Consider the following 19,671-nt stretch of genomic DNA (forward strand, 5'->3'; position numbering starts at 1 on the left):
AGGGGTTTTCATCCATAGCAGCCCCGTTGACCAGATTGACCCAGAAAGGTGCCCCGTTCAGGTGGTCAGACGAGTGTGAAGCGAGCTTTCAGAAGCTCAAGACAGCTTTGACTATGGCACCGGTATTGGTGTTACCCACAGGTTCAGAATCTTATACAATATATTGTGACGCATCTCGTATTGGTCTGGGTGCGGTATTGATGCAGGTGGCAAGTTTATTGCATATGCTTCACGACAGCTGAAGGTTCACGAGAAGAATTACCTTGTTCATGATCTAGAGATGGCATCCATTGTTCACGCGCTGAAGATTTAGAGGCACTATCTTTACGGTGTGCGATGTGAGGTATTCACTGATCATCGAAGCTTGCAGTATTTGTTCAAGCAGAAGGAACTCAATTTGAGGCAGAGGAGGTGGCTGGAGCTATTGAAAGACTATGATATCGCCATATTGTATCATCCCGGGAAGGCCAATGTGGTGGCCGATGCTTTGAGTAGAAAGTCAGTCAGTATGGGTAGCCTTGCATATATTCAAGTTGGTGAGAGACCGCTTGCATTGGATGTTCAGGCCTTGGCTAACCAGTTCGTGAGGTTAGATGTTTCTGAGCCCAGCTGTGTTCTAGCTTGTATAGTTTCTCGGTCTTATTTATTTGAGCACATCAGAGATCGGCAGGATGACGATCCTCATTTACTTGTCCTTAGAGACATAGTGCGGCATGGTAGTGCCAAGCAGGTTATTGTTGGAGATGACGGAGTTTTGAGGATGCAGGGTCGTATTTGTGTGCCTAATATAGATGGACTTCGTGAGTTGATCCTTGAGGAGTCCCACAGTTCTTGGTATTCTATTCATCCGGGCACCACCAAGATGTATCAGGACTTGAGGCAGCATTATTGGTGGAGGCGAATGAAGAAGGACATAGTTGTCTATGTAGCTCGGTGCCTAAATTGCCAGCAGGTAAAGTGTGAGCATCAGAGACCTGGTGGTTTACTTCAGAGGTTAGATATTCCTGAGTAGAAGTGGGAGCGTATCACTATGGACTTTGTTGTTGGACTCCCACGGACTCAGAGGAAGTTCGATGCAGTTTGGGTCATTGTGGACAGGCTGACTAAGTCAGCGCATTTCATTCCTGTGGCAGTTACCTATTCCTCGGAGCGGTTGGCAGAGATTTATATTCTTGAGATCGTCCGTCTTCACGGTGTGCCCGTGTCTATCATTTCTGATCGAGGTACGTAGTTTACCTCGCACTTTTAGAGGGCAGTTCAGCGTGAGTTGGGTACGCGGGTTGTGTTGAGCACAATATTTCATCCTCAGATGGACGAGCAGTCCGAACGTACTATTCAGATCTTGGAGGATATGCTCTGTGCCTGTGTTATTGACTTTGGAGGTTCTTGGGATCAATTTTTGCCGTTAGCGGAGTTTGCCTACAATAACAGCTACCACTCGAGCATTCAGATGGCTCCCTATGAGGCATTATATGGTAGACGGTGTAGGTTGCCAGTTGGGTGGTTTGAGCCGGGGGAGGCTCGGTTATTGGGTACAGATTTAGTTCAGGAGGCCTTGGACAAGGTCAAGATTATACAGGATCGACTTCGTACAGCTCAATCCAGGCAAAAGAGTTATGCCGACCGTAGAGTTCGTAATGTTGCATTCATGGTCGGAGAGAGAGTGTTACTTCGGGTATCACCCCACGAAGGGTGTAATGAGGTTCTAAAAGAAGGGCAAGTTTAGCCCTAGGTATATCGGGCCATTTGAGATCCTCGAGAGAGTTGGGGAGGTAGCTTATAAACTTGCGTTGCCTCTAGGGTTATCCTCAGTTCATCCGGTATTCCATGTGTCTATGCTCCGAAAATATCATGGTGACCCGTCCCACATGTTAGATTTCAGCTCTGTCCAGTTAGACAAGGATTTGACTTACGAGGAGGATCCGGTGGCCATTCTAGACCCGCAGGTTCGTCAGTTGAGGTCAAAGAGTTACCCTTCAGTTCGAGTGCAGTGGAGAGGTCAGCCTATTGAAGCAGCTACTTGGGAGTCCGAGTCCGATATGCGGAGTAGATATTCCCACCTTTTTACCAGCCCAGGTATTTTTCTATGTCCGTTAGAGGACGAATGGTTGCTTTAGAGGTGGAGAATGTGATGACCCAAAAGGGCATCTTATATTTTAGAACTCGAATCTGCAATCTTAAGCCTTAAAATCTCATTTTTACCCTCTTCGATTTGCGTGCATAGTCCGGGCAGGTTTCCGGAAAGCTTTTATGTTGAAAACTAATAAAAATAAGAATTTTTACCTTAAAAGTTAATTTTAATTGACTTCGGTCAATATTTTTGGTAAATGGGCCCGAATCCATGCTTTGACGGTCCCAGTAGGTCCGTATCGAATTATGGGACCTGGGCGTATGCCCGGAATCGAATTTAGAGGTTCCTAGCTTGAGTTATGAATTTTTGATGAAAATTAAAAGTTTGGAAATTATATGTTTTTAAGAATTGATTGATATTTGGCATTATTAGTATCGGGTCCGTATTTTGGTTCCGGAGTCCGATACATGTTCATTATGATATTTAAGACATGTCTGTGAAATTTGGTGAGAAATGGAGTTGATTTGACGTGATTCGAACGTCCAGTTGAGAAATTAGAAGTTTTAAAGTGTTCTTGAGAATTTTATTTGATTTGGTGCTAAATTTAGTGTTCTAAGTGTTATTTTGGCGATTTGTTCGCGCGAGCAAGTTCGTATGATGTTTTTAGACTTGTGTGCATGTTTGGTTTGGAGCCCCGAGGGCTCGGGTGAGTTTCGGATAGGCCACGGGATGTTTTGGACTTTGGAAATCTGGTTTTTCTGTAGAGTCTGTGTTTTGGCATGACCTTCTTCGCGTTCGCGAAGGTACTCTCGCGAACGCGAAGAGTAAACTGGGCAGCTGAGGATTTCTTCTTCACGAACGCGAAAGCTTGGTCTCAAATGCGAAGCGATGGGGGCGTTACCCTTCGCGAACACGACATGCCCATCGCGAACGCGTAGTGTTAGGCACTGGGGAGGGGGAGTCAGCCTTTTCTTCATCGCGAACGCGAGCAATGTCTCGCGAACGCGAAGACCAGGGAAGGGTAGCCTACGCGAACGCGAGCACTGCCTCGCGAACGCGAAGGCTTGGCAGCCCATACACTTCGCGAACGCGACAGTGCTCTCGCGAACGCGATGAACACTGTCGCCCAGCACTTAACAGAATCCAAAACGGGATTTTTGCCCAAAAAACTCATTTTTTTCTCAAAACCAAACGATGAGGGGTGATTTTTCAAGAGTTATTCCTTCCCCAAATTGTTGGTAAATGATTCTAAACTATTTTCTTTCAATTACCCATTACATTTCTTGAATTTTCAATCTAAAATCTAGAGTTTTCATGGTAGAATTAGGGGTTAGGGTAGAAAATAGGGATTTCGGAAATTTGGAGATTTAGACCTCAATTTGAGGTCGGATTCCAAAACTAATTACATATTCGGTCTCGGGGAGTGAATGGGTAAAAAGATTTTGGTCCGAACCTCGGGTTTTGACCAAGCGGGCTTGGGGTCGATTTTTCGACCTTTTGGAGGAAAAATTGGAAAATTTAATTTATTCAATATAATTAATTCCTTTAGCAATATTTGATATTATTGAGTCATTTTTGAATAGATACGAGTGGTTTGGAGGTGAATTCCAAAGGAAAAGTTGTGATTGAGAATTAAGTGGCCTTCGGAGCGAGGTAAGTGTTGTGTCTAACCCTGACTTGAGGGAATTAGGAACCTTAGATTATTTGTTAAGTGAAATTCATGTGAGTGGCATATATGTGAGGTGACGAGTACTTATGCGTCGCCAAATTTACCTATTTTTCCATATTTCTCTGTTTTTCTTATATTGTCTCATTCTTATGCCAAATTGCTACGTGTTATAGTAGTGTTGTTCAAATTATCGTTCTTATCATGTTTACGGAATTTTCTGGTGATAATTGAGTTTTTATTTCAAAGTTGAGATTGATATTATGGAATCAAATGTTGAAGTAAGGTTTGTACTTGTTATTCTATCTCCCTGTTGTTATTTATACATTGCATTATGGTAAGGGAGAGTGTTAATGCACGAAGAGTGATACCGTGCCATATTGCGAGTGTTGATGCACGAAGGGTGATGTCGTGCCATATAGTGAGTATTAATGCACGAAGGGTGATGTCGTGCCATATTGTGAGTGTTAATGCACGAAGGGTGATGCCGTGCCATATTGTGAGTGTTAATGCACGAAGGGTGATGTCGTGCCATGATATGAGAGTAAAAGTACGAAGGGTGATGCCGTGCCATTTATATTAATTTTATGGTGAGATTGAGAGTAAAAGCACGAAGGGTGATGCCGTGCAGTTTTCTTTACTCTATTCTCTTTTAATGTTGATTCGTGGTATATTGACTGCTCCGGTGATCATTCTGTTGTAGTTCTTTATCTTGTATTCCCCTCAGTATGTCTCCCCTCCCGACATTTCCTGTTTAGTTCTTCATTCTTGTTATTTGCATATACACTGTTAAATTATACAGGTTGATTGTAGGTGTCTTGCCTTAGCCTCGTCACTACTTTGTCGAGGTTAGGCTCGACACTTACCAGTACATGGGGTCGGTTGTACTGATGCTGCACTCTGCACTTTCTGTGCAGATTTTGATACCGGCTCAGGTTGATCGAGATTTGCTATTGGTCCGCTGTCCGGAGACTCAAGGTAGATCTGTCGGCGTTCACAGACCTTGAATTCCCCGTCTATCTTTTATGTCCTACTGTTTTCTTTCATTCAGACAGTTGTATTTCTTTCAGACTATTACTTGTAGTAAATTCTAGAATGTTTAATACTGTTTTATGATATTCTGCACTTATTATATTTCATTTTAGTTAATTATTGATATTTACTGAATCGAAATAAGGAAATGGTTTAATGATTCTCTAACGTTGGCTTGCCTAGCAAGTGAAATATTAGGCGTCATCACGATCCCGTCGGTGGAAAATTTCGGGTCGTGACAGAAACTCTCTTACTATATAAAGGGGAAATTTTTCTTCAGTTTGACACATTATAACACACAATTCAAAGCAAGAAAAGGTTTGCTTTTGTCTTCTAGCTACTGTTAAAGGCATTACTCACTTGTTCTGTTCTTTATTCGTGACTGGGCTTGAACCGAGGGTCTAATCGAGGGCGAGCTCATTATTCAATCTAAGATCAGTCATGGTCTTAACATTGCGATTGATTTGATCGTTTATTTCATCTTTAATTCATTTATCTGTTATTCTTAATTATTTGTGTTGAATTAAACCGTGTATACTTTAAACCGCGTACAAATTTAATTGTTACCTAATTTTGGGGTAAACAAATTGAATTAATAAGGTGAGAATACTATTAATTAATCATGATTACGTGAAATAATTTTATTTGCAGACACATGCCATTCATCGGCTTGATATAAATATCTAGTGCAGATAAGTCTTTTACCATTGTTCCATCATTGACCGTTGGAAATAAATATAAACGAGAGAAAAGCTAGGACGTTACGTTGACTTGACTATCATTAAAAAAATTGGCGAGGGAAGAGAAGAGTAAACCCTAAAATTTGAGAAATTGAATATGCACGTGGTTTTATAGTTAATGGAGTAATATACTCGGTGCGGATGTAGCACTCCGGTGACGGGTTTAATTGAACTCATAACTTTTGACGCGTAGTATAAATTAATGTGTAAAAATTCACTAAAATTACAATAAATAGTAAATTGAACTCATAGTTTCAAAAATATAATGAGTTTAATGCTAAGAACCTTAAACGTTGAACCCGTAGAATTTAAATCTTGTATCCGCCTCTGAATATACTTCGTATTAAATGATTGAAAATGTATTATTGGATGGACAAAATCGCAAGGTCCCTTTTCCAAGGAAGATATAATTTTGTCTTCATAAGAATTTCCAGCACAATTTGCACTCCATCTGTTACGCGGCGCCTTCCTGAAGTTCCTTGGAAGGGCGACGTAAGGCTAAGCAGCCGATGTCAGTACGGTTGCTGTCCGCCAACTGAGGTCCCCTCCGTACGCTAGACTAGATTGTCAGTGCCGTACGGGAAAACCAATGTTATGAGCAATTGAAAGAGAGCAGAAAAGAGAATTGAGAATGAAAGAAAGCTTGATTGCATTGAATGAAAGCTATTACAGAAAACAAGACGGTGTCGGGGGGAGAGACACCAGTACAGAGAATTGTTTGCTTGCTTGAAAGTTTTGATTGCTTGGTCCCCCTTAATAATGCTTAAAAAAAATAAACCAAAGTTACATGACTAGACCTATGAAAGCTGGAAAATCACACTTAAAGAAAATGCAGCAAAACTACTCTATATTTACAATGAAAAGGACTTAGTCTTCTACAAAGCAGCAACAAGTCCGTTGGCAGCAACTTTGTCTTTAGCATCAGGGTCTGCGCGCGCGGCATTGTCTATGCACGCGGCACTGTTGGCATCTGCCTGTGGCTGGGCGCTGGCGATGACTATCGGTGGAGCGACAGAGGCATATACGCGCTTGTCACTTGGAGCTGCCGAGACCACGGGGCCGACCGTGGCGACGGGCGTTGGGAGGCTGGTCAGGATGCCACGGGGCGCGTCCAAGGGATCATGGGGCATGGCTGGAAAGCCGCCCATGACATTCTCCCCCACCTGAGTTGGCGACGTCCTCGGCGCCTTCCTTGCAAGGTAATCATCAATCAGGCTCTTGTAGGCTTTGAGGTTTGTTCCCCTCTCCCAAGTATTCTCCTCTGCATCACATCCCTGCCATTTCACCAAGAACTCCTGGTGATCTTTTCTTGAGGCGTGAATCACTCGATCATCAAGAATAGCTTCAGCACGCCTTTTCCCGGTTGAATTGGGGCCTCGAATACTTGGTATTGTGAGTTGGCTTCGTGAAGGATCCTCCATATCTTCCCGAAAAGGTTTCAGGAGACTGACATGGAAAACAGGATGGATTTTCCACCAAGCTGGGGTATCCACCCGGTATGCAACTTTCCCAATGCGCCTTTCAATGGACAAGGGTCCAATATATTTTTGCAATAGGCGAGGGTCATGGACCCCTGCAAACAAGTACCGCTTTGGGATTTTGACCATCACTTTGTCTCCCACCTGGTATTCCACAAGCAGCGATTCTGATCAGCATGCCTCTTCATCCGCTTTTGGGCTTTGACGAGATAGCTCCGCACTATCTCCAAATTTTGCTTCCATTCTTTTGAGAAGCTAGCAGCCCGAGGAGATTTTGACATGTTTGGTGCGTTCACTGTGTGTGGGAGTAGCGGTTGCTGTCCGGTAACAATTTCAAAAGCGCTTTTGTTGGTACTTGAGCTCTTTTGTGAATTGAAACACAGTTGAGCAGCATCCAGAAGCTTCACCCAATTCTTCTGCGATCCGGTCACAAAGTGCCGGAGATATTCCTCTAGCATGCCATTGAATCGCTCCGTCTGGCCATCAGATTGCGGATGAAAACTTGAGCTATGACTCAATTTTGACCCGAGGCACTTAAAGAGTTGGGTCCAAAAATTGCTAGTGAAGCGTGAGTCGCGATCACTAACAATGTCTTTAGGTAAGCCCCAATATTTGATGACATGAGAGAAGAATAGTCGAGCTGTATCTTCTGCTGATATATATTGTGGGGCTGCTATAAAGGTAGCATACTTGGAAAACCGATCCACCACAACCAAGATAGTTATGAGATCTCTGACCTTGGGCAATCCGGTGATGAAGTCCAGGGAAACGCTTTCCCAAGGTCTTTTTGGGACAGCTAGTGGTTCCAAGAGCCCTGCCTGCGTCAAGCGGTCTGACTTATCTTTCTGGCATACTAGACAAGCCTTCACATACTGAGTGACATCATCGACCATTTGAGGCCAATAATATGCATGGCGAAGTAATGCCATGGTGCGTTCCTTGCCGGGATGACCGGCCCACAAAGTATCGTGGCATTCTGCAAGAAGAGCCCGTCGCAGATCTCCTCCTTTAGGAACATAAAGTCGGTTCCCTTTCATCTTCAGGAAACCATCTTTGGTGTAGAACTGGCGAGTCTTGCCCTGTCCTACCAAATCAACCAAATACTGTGCAGCAGGATCCTTGATGAGTAGATCCTGTATCTGATCTTTTATGGTGGTGGTTACTTCGCTTCCCTTTAGGGCGGCGAGTACACACATCGATGCTAGATCAGCTCTCCGACTGAGTGCATCAGCAACATGATTGGTCTTTCCACTTTGGTACTCCAGGTTGAAGTGAAATTCCGCTAGGAGTTCCTGCCACCTAGCCTGTCGACCATTCAGCTTTGGCTGGGTCATGAAATAGCTAACGGCTGTGTTGTCTGTCTTGACCACGAATGGGGCTCCCAGTAGATAATGCCTCCAAAGGCGTAAGCAATGAACAACAGCCAATAATTCTTTCTCATGGGCGGCATAGCGCCGCTCTGCATCCTTCAGTTTCCGGCTCTCGTACGCTACGGGATGCCCTTCTTGTAGCAATACTCCACCAAGTGCATAGTCGGAGGCATCCGTTTGCACTTCGAATGGCTTGGCCAAGTCAGGGAGGGCCAAGACTGGGCTACTAGACATAGCCATCTTCAATGCGTCGAAGGCCTCTGCCCGCTTGGGGCCCCAATCCCACGGGGTGGCCTTCTTGAGAAGTTTTGTCAGCGGCACTGCAATGAGGGAGTAACTTTTCACAAAATACCGATAGAAGTTGCATAGACCAAGGAACGACCTCAAGGCATGTATATCCTTAGGAGGCGGCCATTCTGTAATGGCCTGAATCTTCTGCTGGTCCATCTTGATCCTCCCTTCCTCGATGACATGTCCGAGGAAGTCAATTTATTTCTGAGCAAAGGAGCACTTGGATAGCTTCGCATATAATTCGTGCTCCCGCAATCGAGCTAGGACCTTCCGCAAATGCTCCAGGTGTTCTTCCAGTGTCTGGCTATATACCACAATGTCATCCAAATAAACCACGATGAATTCATCAATGTATTCTCGGAAGACTTGGTTCATCAAGGTGCAAAATGTGGCTGGCTCGTTAGTCAAGCCAAAGGGCATAACCAGGAAGTCGTACGACCCATATCTTGTCACACAGGTCATCTTGTGCTCATCACCATCTGCAATCCGAACTTGCTAATAACCTGTCCTCAGGTCTATTTTGGTGAATACCGTCGCACCACCCAGTCTATCAAACAAGTCTGCCATTAGCGGAATAGGATACTTGTTTTTCACGGTGATTTTGTTTAGAGCCCGGTAATCCACACAGAGTCGTAAACTACCATCATGTTTCTTTTGGAATAGCACAGGGGACCCATATGGGGACTTGGAGGACACGATGATCCCTGTGTCTAGCATTTCTGTCAATTGTCTCTGAAGCTCGGAGAGTTCGGGTTGTGACATTCTGTACGGCGCCCGGGCAGGTGCGGGCATGGTATTGGTCTGTCTCAGGAATTCCAACCCCACTATTAACTCAAAGTCATCTATGATCACTACGTGCAGGTTGAACTTTCCTTCATAAGGGCCAAGCTTCACTGGTACTTCTTTGGCTATTCCACCCATTGGTTGAGGTGGTGAGTTGATAGCCTTCACACGACCTTTTCCCTTTCCTACAACTAGTCCAAGACGCTCCACCTGAGTCGAGGCTAAGTAGTTGTGGGTGGCACCCGTGTCTATCATTGCCCGAATGGGCTTGCCATTTACCTTCATGTCAACGAATATTAAGGTCCTCTCTTGAGGAGGAGGAGTCCTCAAATTCGCCTTCTTATTTCCTTTCTTGGCAATTGGACATGGGTCCTTCTTCTTGTGGATACCGGCACTGGTTCCCGCTAAGGGCTCAGAAATGGAGCTAACAATTGCATTGAATGCACCTACTGGCTCGGTCTGGTCCGCATCATGGGCGTCGTCATCCGTCCCATCCTCAAAAGCTTGATGGGCGTTCATCTGTGCATGTGGGCATTCATTATTCCAATGTGGTCCGCTGCAATGACGACATCCAGAGGGGGGCTTCCTCCCCCGATCATTGTTGTTAGATGCAGCACTAGTACTGCCGGAAGAGGGAGCCTTGGATTTGGGTGCACTCCGGTCTCCTCCACTTTTGCTAGGGCCACCAGTGTTTGGTTGGCCCCCTTTGTATCCTCCTCGGACAGGCTGTTGAGGCCTATCCTTCCGGGCTTCCACTTGGTAATCCCCAAGGCACTCTGCTGCTTGTATTGCCTTAGGCAGCGTGTCTACCCTTTGTCTCTACAACTCCATCCGGGCATAAGGTTTCAACCCTTCCAGGAAGGTGAAGAGTTTGTCTTTGTCCCCCATGTCACGGATGTTCAATATGAGCGCGGAGAATTCCCGCACGTAATCTCGCACTGATTTGGTCTGGCGGAGCTCCCGCAACTTTCTCCTGGCATTGTACTCAACATTTTCGGGGAAGAACTGTAGGCATATGGCTGCCTTCAGTTCCGCCCATGTCTCGAGGGCATCTTCACCAACCTTGATGGCTTCGTACTTCACCCGCCATCAGAGTTTGGCATCACCCTGAAGATACATGGCAGCAGTTGCTACCTTCTTAGCTTCTTCTAGGCCTCCCACGGCATCGAAGTATTGCTCGATGTCGAAAATAAAATTTTTCACTTCTTTGGCATTCTGAGCTCCACTGTATGGCTTTGGCTCAGGAATTTTCAGCTTTTGTGCCATAGGGGCGAGGTTCACACCACCCCCAAATTGGTTTCCGCCTCCTCGAAGTAGGCCTTGTAAAGCAGTATTGACAACGTTGAGCTGGCCTGTCAAGTTGTCTATAGTTTGTTGCATGGCAGTCACCCTGTCTGCCTCTTGTTCCCTATTGGCTAAATCCTCGGCACGCTCCTGCTGGAGGACCTCAAATTTACCAAAAATTTCAGCTGCCTCTGTGGCTGCCGTTTGCCAGTCTCATTCAGAGTCGCGACTGATGTTTTCTATGTCAACTTCGGCCTGGATGAGTCTGCGGTCCAGGTCGTCCAACCTTTGCACTAGGCTGGTCTTTAGATCGGGCACCATTTTCACGATGGGCCGTAATGCGTCAACCGTTCCCTCAAGGGCCGCGATGCGATCCCTATAATTCACCATGGTCAGAAATGGTGGTAATTGCAATGTAATCCCTCGTCCGATGTCGCGCCTAGGCTCTAATACCAACTGTTACGCGGCGCCTTCCTGAAGTTCCTTGGAAGGGCAACGTAAGGCTAGGCAACCGATGTCAGTACGGTTGCTGTCCGCCAACCGAGGTCCCCTCCGTACGCTAGACTAGATTGTCAGTGCCGTACGGGAAAATCAATGTCATGAGCAATTGAAAGAGAGCAGAAAAGAGAATTGAGAATGAAAGAAAGCTTGATTGCATTGAATGAAAGCTATTACAGAAAACAAGACGGTGTCGGGGGAGAGACACCAGTACAGAGAATTGTTTGCTTGCTTGAAAGTTTTGATTGCTTGGTCCCCCTTAATAATGCTTAAAAAAAATAAATCAAAGTTGTATGACTAGACCTATGAAAGCTGGAAAATCACACTTAAAGAAAATGCAACAAAATTACTCTATATTTACAATGAAAAGGACTTAGTCTTCTACAAAGCAGCAACAAGTCCGTTGGCAGCAACTTTGTCTTTAACATCAGGGTCTGCGCGCGCGGTATTGTCTACGCGCGCGGCGCTGTTGGCATCTGCCTGTGGCTGGGCGCTGGCATGGCTATCGGTGGGGCGACAGAGGCACATGCGCGCTTGTCACTTGGAGCTGCCGAGACCACGGGGCCGACAGTGGCGACGGGCGTTGGGAGGCTGACCAGGACGCCACGGGGCGCGTCCAAGGGGTCATGGGGCATGGTTGGAAAGCCGCCCATGACACATCTATTGCATTTAAAAATTAAAAGTTGATTACTTGATTTCTAAAAGTTGATATATGCATTTCATTGAAGGCAAGTGGCATGTGGAAAGCTAGAGTCTACTGAAACCAAGCTGGTCTTTGTTAAAATTGGTTTATTTAAAAAAACCTCTATACATGGTTAAGCTGTCTCTATCATTTTTAAGAAATGATTGAAAAACTCTCTCAGTTAAGTAGACTATTGCATAAAAATCGGCAAAACTGTTTGTTACCAATAAAACGTTTTCCACGTATCTCATGGATGATTTAAGTCTTACTCATAGAAGACGATTTCGTGTTGTATTTCATTTTGAAGCCAACTAAACTCAGCCTCTAATATACAACATGAAACCTTTTTTTTGTTGGTTCTTTCTTTAAGTATTTGATATTTAAAATTCACGACACAACTGTTCCAACCAGCTTCAAATGAGTTTAAGGGCACTTGAGCTACTAAAGCATACGATTGATGAGGAGCTCTAGATGCCAAAGCGAATCTGAGTAAAAGTTATTGAGTTCACGTGAACCCGTAGATCACAAGCTAGAATCTAGTGGCCTCGTATCTCTTATTTGAGTCTGAAAATGCCAAGGGGTATCCCCTATGAATCTTTTTTTGGTCAAATGACAAGTGACAAGTTGTCCAAGTCTTTCTTCTTTTATGCACAAGAAGCCTTCGTCTAATTTATTAAAGAAAAGTAATTTTTTACTCCCAAGCCGCAAATTCTATGCCTTTGTAGAATCAATGCAATTGCACGTAATTCTTGGTTACATGCCTTGCTAATGGACTTAAAATGTTTTATTTTCTCAATATACCTTGTCTAACAATAGATAAAATAAAATGTGCAGCGTAAGTGTTCCGTTATTTTGTTCCGAACATAGAAATGGGTTAATTGTCGTTTTCTGCATTCTTCTAGTTTCTAATAAAGCTTCCATCTGAATGAACGTCAGCACGAATTAACCACATTATTAGAGAGTATAATAATCATAATGAGTAGTTGTTGTATCCGAAAGAACCATAAAATCTGCCTTCACACATACATGCAACTGAAAACTAACCAAGTAGTTCAAGAATAACTAGTTATCCAATATCAGTTCTTCATCATGTAAAGGTTTAAAGGGTCCCAAGAAAATGACCTTCAAGTTTTTTTATTCAATATTGTATTTAACGTAACGCAAAATTCTCAGTTTTTTCTTTGCTCCTTCATTCAAGAGATATAAAGGTGAAAATACAACAGCATAAGAAACAAATGCCATAGCCCATAAGCACATATGTTCAACTTTTCCAGACACATTTCTCTCATCAAAAGCATACAGCGGCAACATCTTCGGTCTTGAAACGCACAATAAGCAAATAAAACACAATGCCTTGGCAAAAGTTCATCCGCAATCACTCCTTTTTCACCTTGTAAGGTTTAACGGGTCCCAAGAAACGACCTTAAGTTTCTTTTTGTTTCTATGATATTTAACATAACGCAATTTGCCTTGCTCTTTCATTCAAGAGACACAAAAGAACACATACAACCAAAGAAGAACAAATGCCATAGGCATGTGTTCAACTTTTCAAGACACGTTACTCTCTTATTAAAAGCATACAATAGCAACAATTCCAGTCTTGAATGCCCATTAAGCACACAATCTCTTGGCAAAAGTTCCTCCACAATCACTCCTTTTTCCCTTCTGCAGTTCTCTCCGTAGCTACTACTTTTACCTCCCCAGAACAACATCCACCAGCATGATGGTGGTGGTGGTGGTGATGCTGATGGTGCTTCTTGCCTTTTAATTGCTTCCTCATGTCATAAGCATCTTCCCCATCAGCATAGTACTTAGCTTCCATGTCGTGAATCTTGTACTGTAATGTCTCTGTGTACAACTTAAATGCAGCCCTGTTGCTCTTCCTCACATGCAGAGACACATACTCTGCCCCAAACACCTGGTGCATGAGAAGAACCAGAACTAGTCAGCATTCCTTTATAAGAAAGAAGATTGACAAGAACAGCATTGCATTATGAATCAACACCCACCGCTTAGTTTTGAGCTGAAACTAATTCTAACATAAAAGAAATAACTAAAAATTACTATAACATGAATATTTTATTTTTTTATAAGAAAAATTAATTTTTTTTATAAGCATGAGTACTTTATATAAGGAATTACAAACATGAGTACTGACAAAAGTTAGTTCTAAAAAGTGAAAACCATAACTAATCAAATTAGAAATTCCAAAAGAGACTTAATTACATAATGCTATCATGAAATAATCTTGCAACACTTGTGCTTGCTAAAAGACTCGCCTTAAGCAGTTGTACAAGCAATAATAGAGATAAAAACAAGAACAATGTGTCCCTCCTTTAGTTGGTTTATCTTTACTTTGGGAGATGGGTTGGGGGAGGGGGAGGGGGAGGGGGAAATGTAATAAAGATTGCCAAAGGGATGGGGCAAAGTGATAGTAACATAACAGTCTTCTTTGAGTAACAATTAAACATTCTCGCCTTGCAATCAATCTTTAATCTTTCATCTCTATTCCTTTAGAGATTGAAATAATGCTACTTCAGGGAATTGTATTTAGGAGAAAATAACCCCCTGTCCTATCTAGCTGGTGCTTTCAGTAACTTGCTCCCTAAATGAAAAACCGACCTTTTAATTTAAGGAGTCTGGTAAATTGTGCTAAATCGGATACAAACTTTTTTGAATTTGAAAAAAATAAATGATTTTATTAGTGTTGGAAAAGAACCCCCCCCCCCCCCCCCCCCAACAAGCAGTAAATTGAACAGTAGATTCTCTACAAAACCCAATCTTCTATACAAGTAGGAATCTCATGGGTTGCACCAAAAAGAAATAAGACACAAGTGGCTATTCCTAAAATGTACAAAATCATATTCAATTCTTTCAAATACTCTCCTATTTCTCTCCTTCCATACTACCTATATAAGAGCGAAACGCGCAACCTCCATGCTCTTGGTCTTCTTTTCCTCATTTCAAATGTGCAACACATCTCTTATTTTACCCGGTATCACCCACTGTATCTCAAAGCAATTCAAAGCCACCCTCCACAAACTCGACACCGCCTTACCATGCAACAATAGGTGATCAATTATTCCACTCGAACATTTGCACATAAAGCACCAACTGACATAAGTGACACTTCTCTTCCTTAGGTTCTCCACTGTCAGTATCGCTAGTCTCGCTGCCAACCAAAGAAAAAAGACCACACCTTTCTGGGCACTCTAGGGATACATAATGATAAGTGCGAAAAACTCGTCCCCTCACTCATGTCTCATCAAAAATTTCTGGGAGGATGATTTGACTGTGAACAAATCATCAATCATCCCCCACCTCCATAAATCATGCGTTAAAAGCGATATAATCTGCTGAGTACTTCCACCAAATTTTGGAACTCTGCCATCTCCCAATCTTGAAGATTCCTTCCAACCCTAGGGGGTACCAAAGTGTGTTTGTCCCCCTCTTGCACCCTGCGGCTATGTTGGACTGTCAACTCTCTCTGATTCAATCCTCAAGTATATGTTGTAAAAGGAAGCCCTCAACATATATTCTCACGAGACCAACAACACCACTTATGGTTCCAAAAGTTAATTCTACAGCCATCCCCGACCCTGAATGTGATATGACGGTGAAAGTTTTCTCACCCCTTCATGATACTCCTCCATAAACCACAAGCAAACAGAATTGTAAAGTTTCTAGTCCTCCAACCCCCTTCTATCGTGATGTACTTCTACACTACACTTCCCTTCATAATGCATGCTTCTCCGCTCCAAATCCACAAAGCTATAGTTATGTCTACTAACAGAATGAAATAGAAATTTCTAAACGGGTAGGCAAAGTGATAACACCATAACATTCTTCCGGCAACGTGATAATGCCATAACGTTCTTCCTTGGGTGAAACGTATGGCCTTCCAATTAATTTAATCTTTTATCTCTATTCTTTATGAGACTGAAATATTACTGCTTTCTAACACTGTATTTAAGAGAAAATAACTCTTTGTTTGTATCCAAGTCATGCTTCAGGTGCTTTCCCCTGTAGTTTCCTCCCTAAATGAAAAACCCACCTTATTTCAAATAAATTAATTTGACCAATATTTTCTTAAAACTAAACGTAATAACAACAACAACCCAGTAAAATCCCACTAATGGGGTCTAGAGAGGGTAGTGTGTACGCAGACCTTACCCCTACCCCGAAGGAGTAGAGAGGCTGTTTCCGAAAGACCCTCGGCTCAAGAAAACAAAAAGACAAAATGAGACAATGTTAGTAACACCACAATAATCATAGGAAAAATAGGAACACCATGAAATCCAAAAGAAAGATGCAAAGCAAAGGGAGACAATATTAATATCACCACAGTAATCATAAGAAAAATAGGAACATCATGAAATCCAGAAGAAAGATGCAAAGCAAAAGCGATAGCTAGTAAATAGGACCTGCACTGAAAAGCGAAATAGTAAGACACAAAATTGCCACTAGTTACCTTAGACAAAAACCCTACATGGCTAGTCCCACAATGGTACGAAGTAAGGCACGACTCAACTACCTCCTAACCTACAACCCTAATACTCGACCTCCACATCTTCCTATCAAGTGTCATGTCTTCGAAAATCTGGAGCCTCGCCATATCCTGCCTGATCAGCTCTCCCCAATACTTCTTAGGCCGCCCTCTACCTCTTCTCATGCCTTCCACAACCAGTCGCTCACACCTCCGTACCGGAGCATCTGGGCTTCTCCTCTGAACATGTCTGAACCATCTTAAAACTAAACGTAATAAAAATTGCCAAAAGGGGAAAGAGCTAAGTAATATACGGAAAAAGTCCTTTTCAAGTAAAAATGTAACATTCTAGCCTCTCTATAGAGAAAATACTCCTCTTCCGTCTGTCTTTCCCCTTTTCTTGTTCTTCTTTTTCTCCCACTTTCAACCTTAATAATCACCCTCTTTCTTCCTTCATCGCTCCATTAGCTTTCCGGTGATCTCTCTTAGGTGATCAACATAAAACTTTCTATCAGGTGTAGAAAACATTTTTCTTTTCTGTTGGCCACCAATCTTTTGAAGTTATGGCACTGTTGTCAAATGAAGTGCCTTGGTAACTAGTAGCTGAGACTGCCAAGAAATTGAATTAAGAATACTGCCAAAAACATGACACACACTGTACTACCACTTCTCACAACCTAAATTTTCTCATAGTTGACAAGGCACCTAAGCAATAAAAAAGATTCAATGACTTTACCTACTAAAACAATCTTTAATTGGATTGAATTTCATAGGCCAATTCCAATGTTAAAATTAAAGGCCTTTACTCAATTTCACAAGGAGCAAAACCGAAAAATGGGATTTACCTGTTCCATGGCGTTTTGAGCAGCGGTCATGAGCTTAGTAGCTATACCAAGTTTACGGTGAGTCCTGAGTACGGCTAAGGAGGTGATGTGTCCATGGCACTCAGAGGTTTCTTCCTCCATCTTAGCCAATACGTAGCCCACAATCTTCCCATTGTAATCCTCGGCCACGTACAGAAGCTGCGGCCAAGAGAGTATGTGGTAGAAGTAGTACTTCATCTGGTAGTTTTCGGGAAGGCAAAGCAGATTGCAGGCTTGCATTGCCAGCAAATCATCTATGGTCGCCTTGCGTATGCACACCATCTCGCAAAGCTAGGGTTAGGGTTCGCTGATCCTAACTATGGTGGACGCTTCTTTAATGATAAATTGGGGCTTTACGGCAACTCTACTGTGTGAGCCGCTAAACTGAAAAGCAAAAAACCCTCTAGCTCAAAAAAGAACCGAGTAACTATGCGCTATAGTAGCTTGGCCTAATGTTTGACAGTTACTTTGGTTTAGTTATTCTACTATTATTATTTATTATTTGATATATTATATTAATTTTAGAATTATTAATTTTACTGGTTTATCCTAGGATTATTATAAGAGCCCATTTGGCTTAGCTGATTTAGAGTAGCTGATAAGCATTAGGTGCTGAAAAGCACTTTTAAGTGCTGAAACTGATTTAAAAAATAAGCAGTTACGTGTTTGGATAAAAGTGATTAAACTAATAATAAGCAGCTGAAACTGTTTGATTAAAAAGTGCTGATAAACTCTTTTTATGTTAAAATGACTTAAATGACCTTATAACAATTTACACTACTAAAAACGTTATTTTCTTCAAAATTTTAGATTCTACATAGATTCTACCTATTTATCATGTTATTTTAATTATAAAAATGATTAGATAATATATAATTTATGTTATGATAAGTATACAATCATAAATTAGAAGGGGTGGAGTATAAATTAACAAAAGTTAAGAAGAAAACCTTAAATAATGCACACAGTGTTTGTAGAGAAGAAACAAGCACTAAATATGTATTGTTTGTAATAAATAAGAATAAACATTCAACTATCATAAATATCTTGAGCAATCAGATCACAAATTGCCATCCAAATATTATTATCTCCTTGATTTTCTACATTTTCATCATCTGCAACGTTGACTCTTGTGGATCTTCCAATATCAGGATCAACACGTGGCACATATCTCTCATTCTCAGCTTCTTGGAATGCATTGTCCACCTTACATTTCTTTCTAATGTAATTGTGAATCGCAATTGTAGCCAATACGATATCTCTTTGAGTGTCAATATGATAAAAAGGCATATCTCGCAAAATAGACCACCTTGCTTTCCATACCCCAAATGTTCGCTCTACAATATTTCTGCAAGAAGAATGCAAACAATTGAACATTTCTTTATGTCCATTTGGTGCTCGCAATTGTCGTGTCGCACCTCGACAAAATTCTGCAAGATGGTATCTCACATTATCCCCTTTATATGGAGCCATATATTCCTTTATGTGTGAATATCCTGCATCAACAAGATAATATTTGTCCCCGGATGGATGTAAAAAATTCAGTTCGGGTCTACGAAGTGCCTCACCAAATATACGGTTATCATGAGCTGCTCCTTCCCACCCAACCCATGCAAATGTAAAACACATATTAAAGTCGACAACAGCAAGAATATTTTGAGTTGGATAACCTTTACGCCCAATATATGGTATCTCTTGACCTTGAGGCAATCTTGCTTTCATATGTGTGCCATCAAGTGCTCCAATACAATCCTAAAAATATATACATGCATAAACTAAATATAAGTTTACACTAGGTAATTTTTTGAGTTAAAATGTAAAAATATAATAATATAATTATTAAGTATGTCACTTACTTTAAAGAAAGGGAGATATCGTTGATTACATGGCTTGTGATCTCCTACACCATCATTATAACTTGGATGTGGTTGAATTATGTCTCTTGCAAGCTTACCAATGGCCTTTAGAACACTATGAAAATGCCTATAAATTGTTTCTCCTGAATGTTGAAAAATCTCTTGTACCAATCGATTTCCGGCACCATGTGGACAAATCATCAAAAACATCCCTAACTCTTCATAGACAGACATCTCACGCGTGGGTTTAAGACCATATTTATCAGTTAGATCTTTGCTTAAATCAAGAAACACTGACTTCCTCAATCTAACATTTTCATAACACCGAGTCTCATTTTCATGTAATATCTCTTAGATAAATATATTCTCAGTGCGTTTAGATGTACGACATGGTTCCTTACAAATGTATTTCTCATAATATATCAATATACTCTTACATGCTATTCGACATAGTGTCATCCGTTCCTTATTTTCTTGAGTTTCCTCTTCTTCATTTTCGTCATTTAACAAGTCATTGTTCCAGCATTCCATTAAACTGAAATGAAACAGACATACAAACTGTTGCGAATTC

General features: G+C 42.0%; 2 protein-coding genes across 2 annotated transcripts; both read right to left on the minus strand.

Moving 5' to 3' along the window:
- Positions 1 to 13,013: 13,013 nt before the first annotated feature.
- Positions 13,014 to 17,664, minus strand: LOC104084596 (N-terminal acetyltransferase A complex catalytic subunit NAA10-like). Its single transcript, XM_009588496.4, has 2 exons — positions 17,227 to 17,664; positions 13,014 to 13,813 (listed from the first exon to the last, which is right to left on the minus strand). Exons 1-2 carry the CDS (start codon positions 17,524 to 17,526, stop codon positions 13,544 to 13,546), a joined length of 570 nt encoding a protein of 189 aa, XP_009586791.1. The 5' UTR covers positions 17,527 to 17,664; the 3' UTR covers positions 13,014 to 13,543.
- A 609-nt stretch (positions 17,665 to 18,273) lies between these two features.
- On the minus strand, positions 18,274 to 19,334 carry LOC138902558 (uncharacterized). The gene is made up of 2 exons (XM_070190440.1): positions 19,101 to 19,334; positions 18,274 to 18,996 (listed from the first exon to the last, which is right to left on the minus strand). Exons 1-2 carry the CDS (start codon positions 19,332 to 19,334, stop codon positions 18,274 to 18,276), a joined length of 957 nt encoding a protein of 318 aa, XP_070046541.1.
- Positions 19,335 to 19,671: the final 337 nt, after the last annotated feature.

The sequence above is a fragment of the Nicotiana tomentosiformis genome, chromosome 12 (assembly GCF_000390325.3).
Source record: "Nicotiana tomentosiformis chromosome 12, ASM39032v3, whole genome shotgun sequence".
Classification (NCBI taxonomy): Eukaryota; Viridiplantae; Streptophyta; class Magnoliopsida; order Solanales; family Solanaceae; genus Nicotiana; species Nicotiana tomentosiformis.

Coding starts and splice junctions, on each gene's coding strand:
- LOC138902558 (XM_070190440.1), bottom strand. CDS start 19,334: ATGTCTGTCTATGAAGAGTTAGGGATGTTTTTGATGATTTGTCCACAT. Junction 18,997..19,100: donor GATATCTCCCTTTCTTTAAA/GTAAGTGACATA, acceptor ATATATTTTTAG/GATTGTATTGGAGCACTTGA.
- LOC104084596 (XM_009588496.4), bottom strand. CDS start 17,526: ATGGTGTGCATACGCAAGGCGACCATAGATGATTTGCTGGCAATGCAA. Junction 13,814..17,226: donor CTCAAAACGCCATGGAACAG/GTAAATCCCATT, acceptor CTCATGCACCAG/GTGTTTGGGGCAGAGTATGT.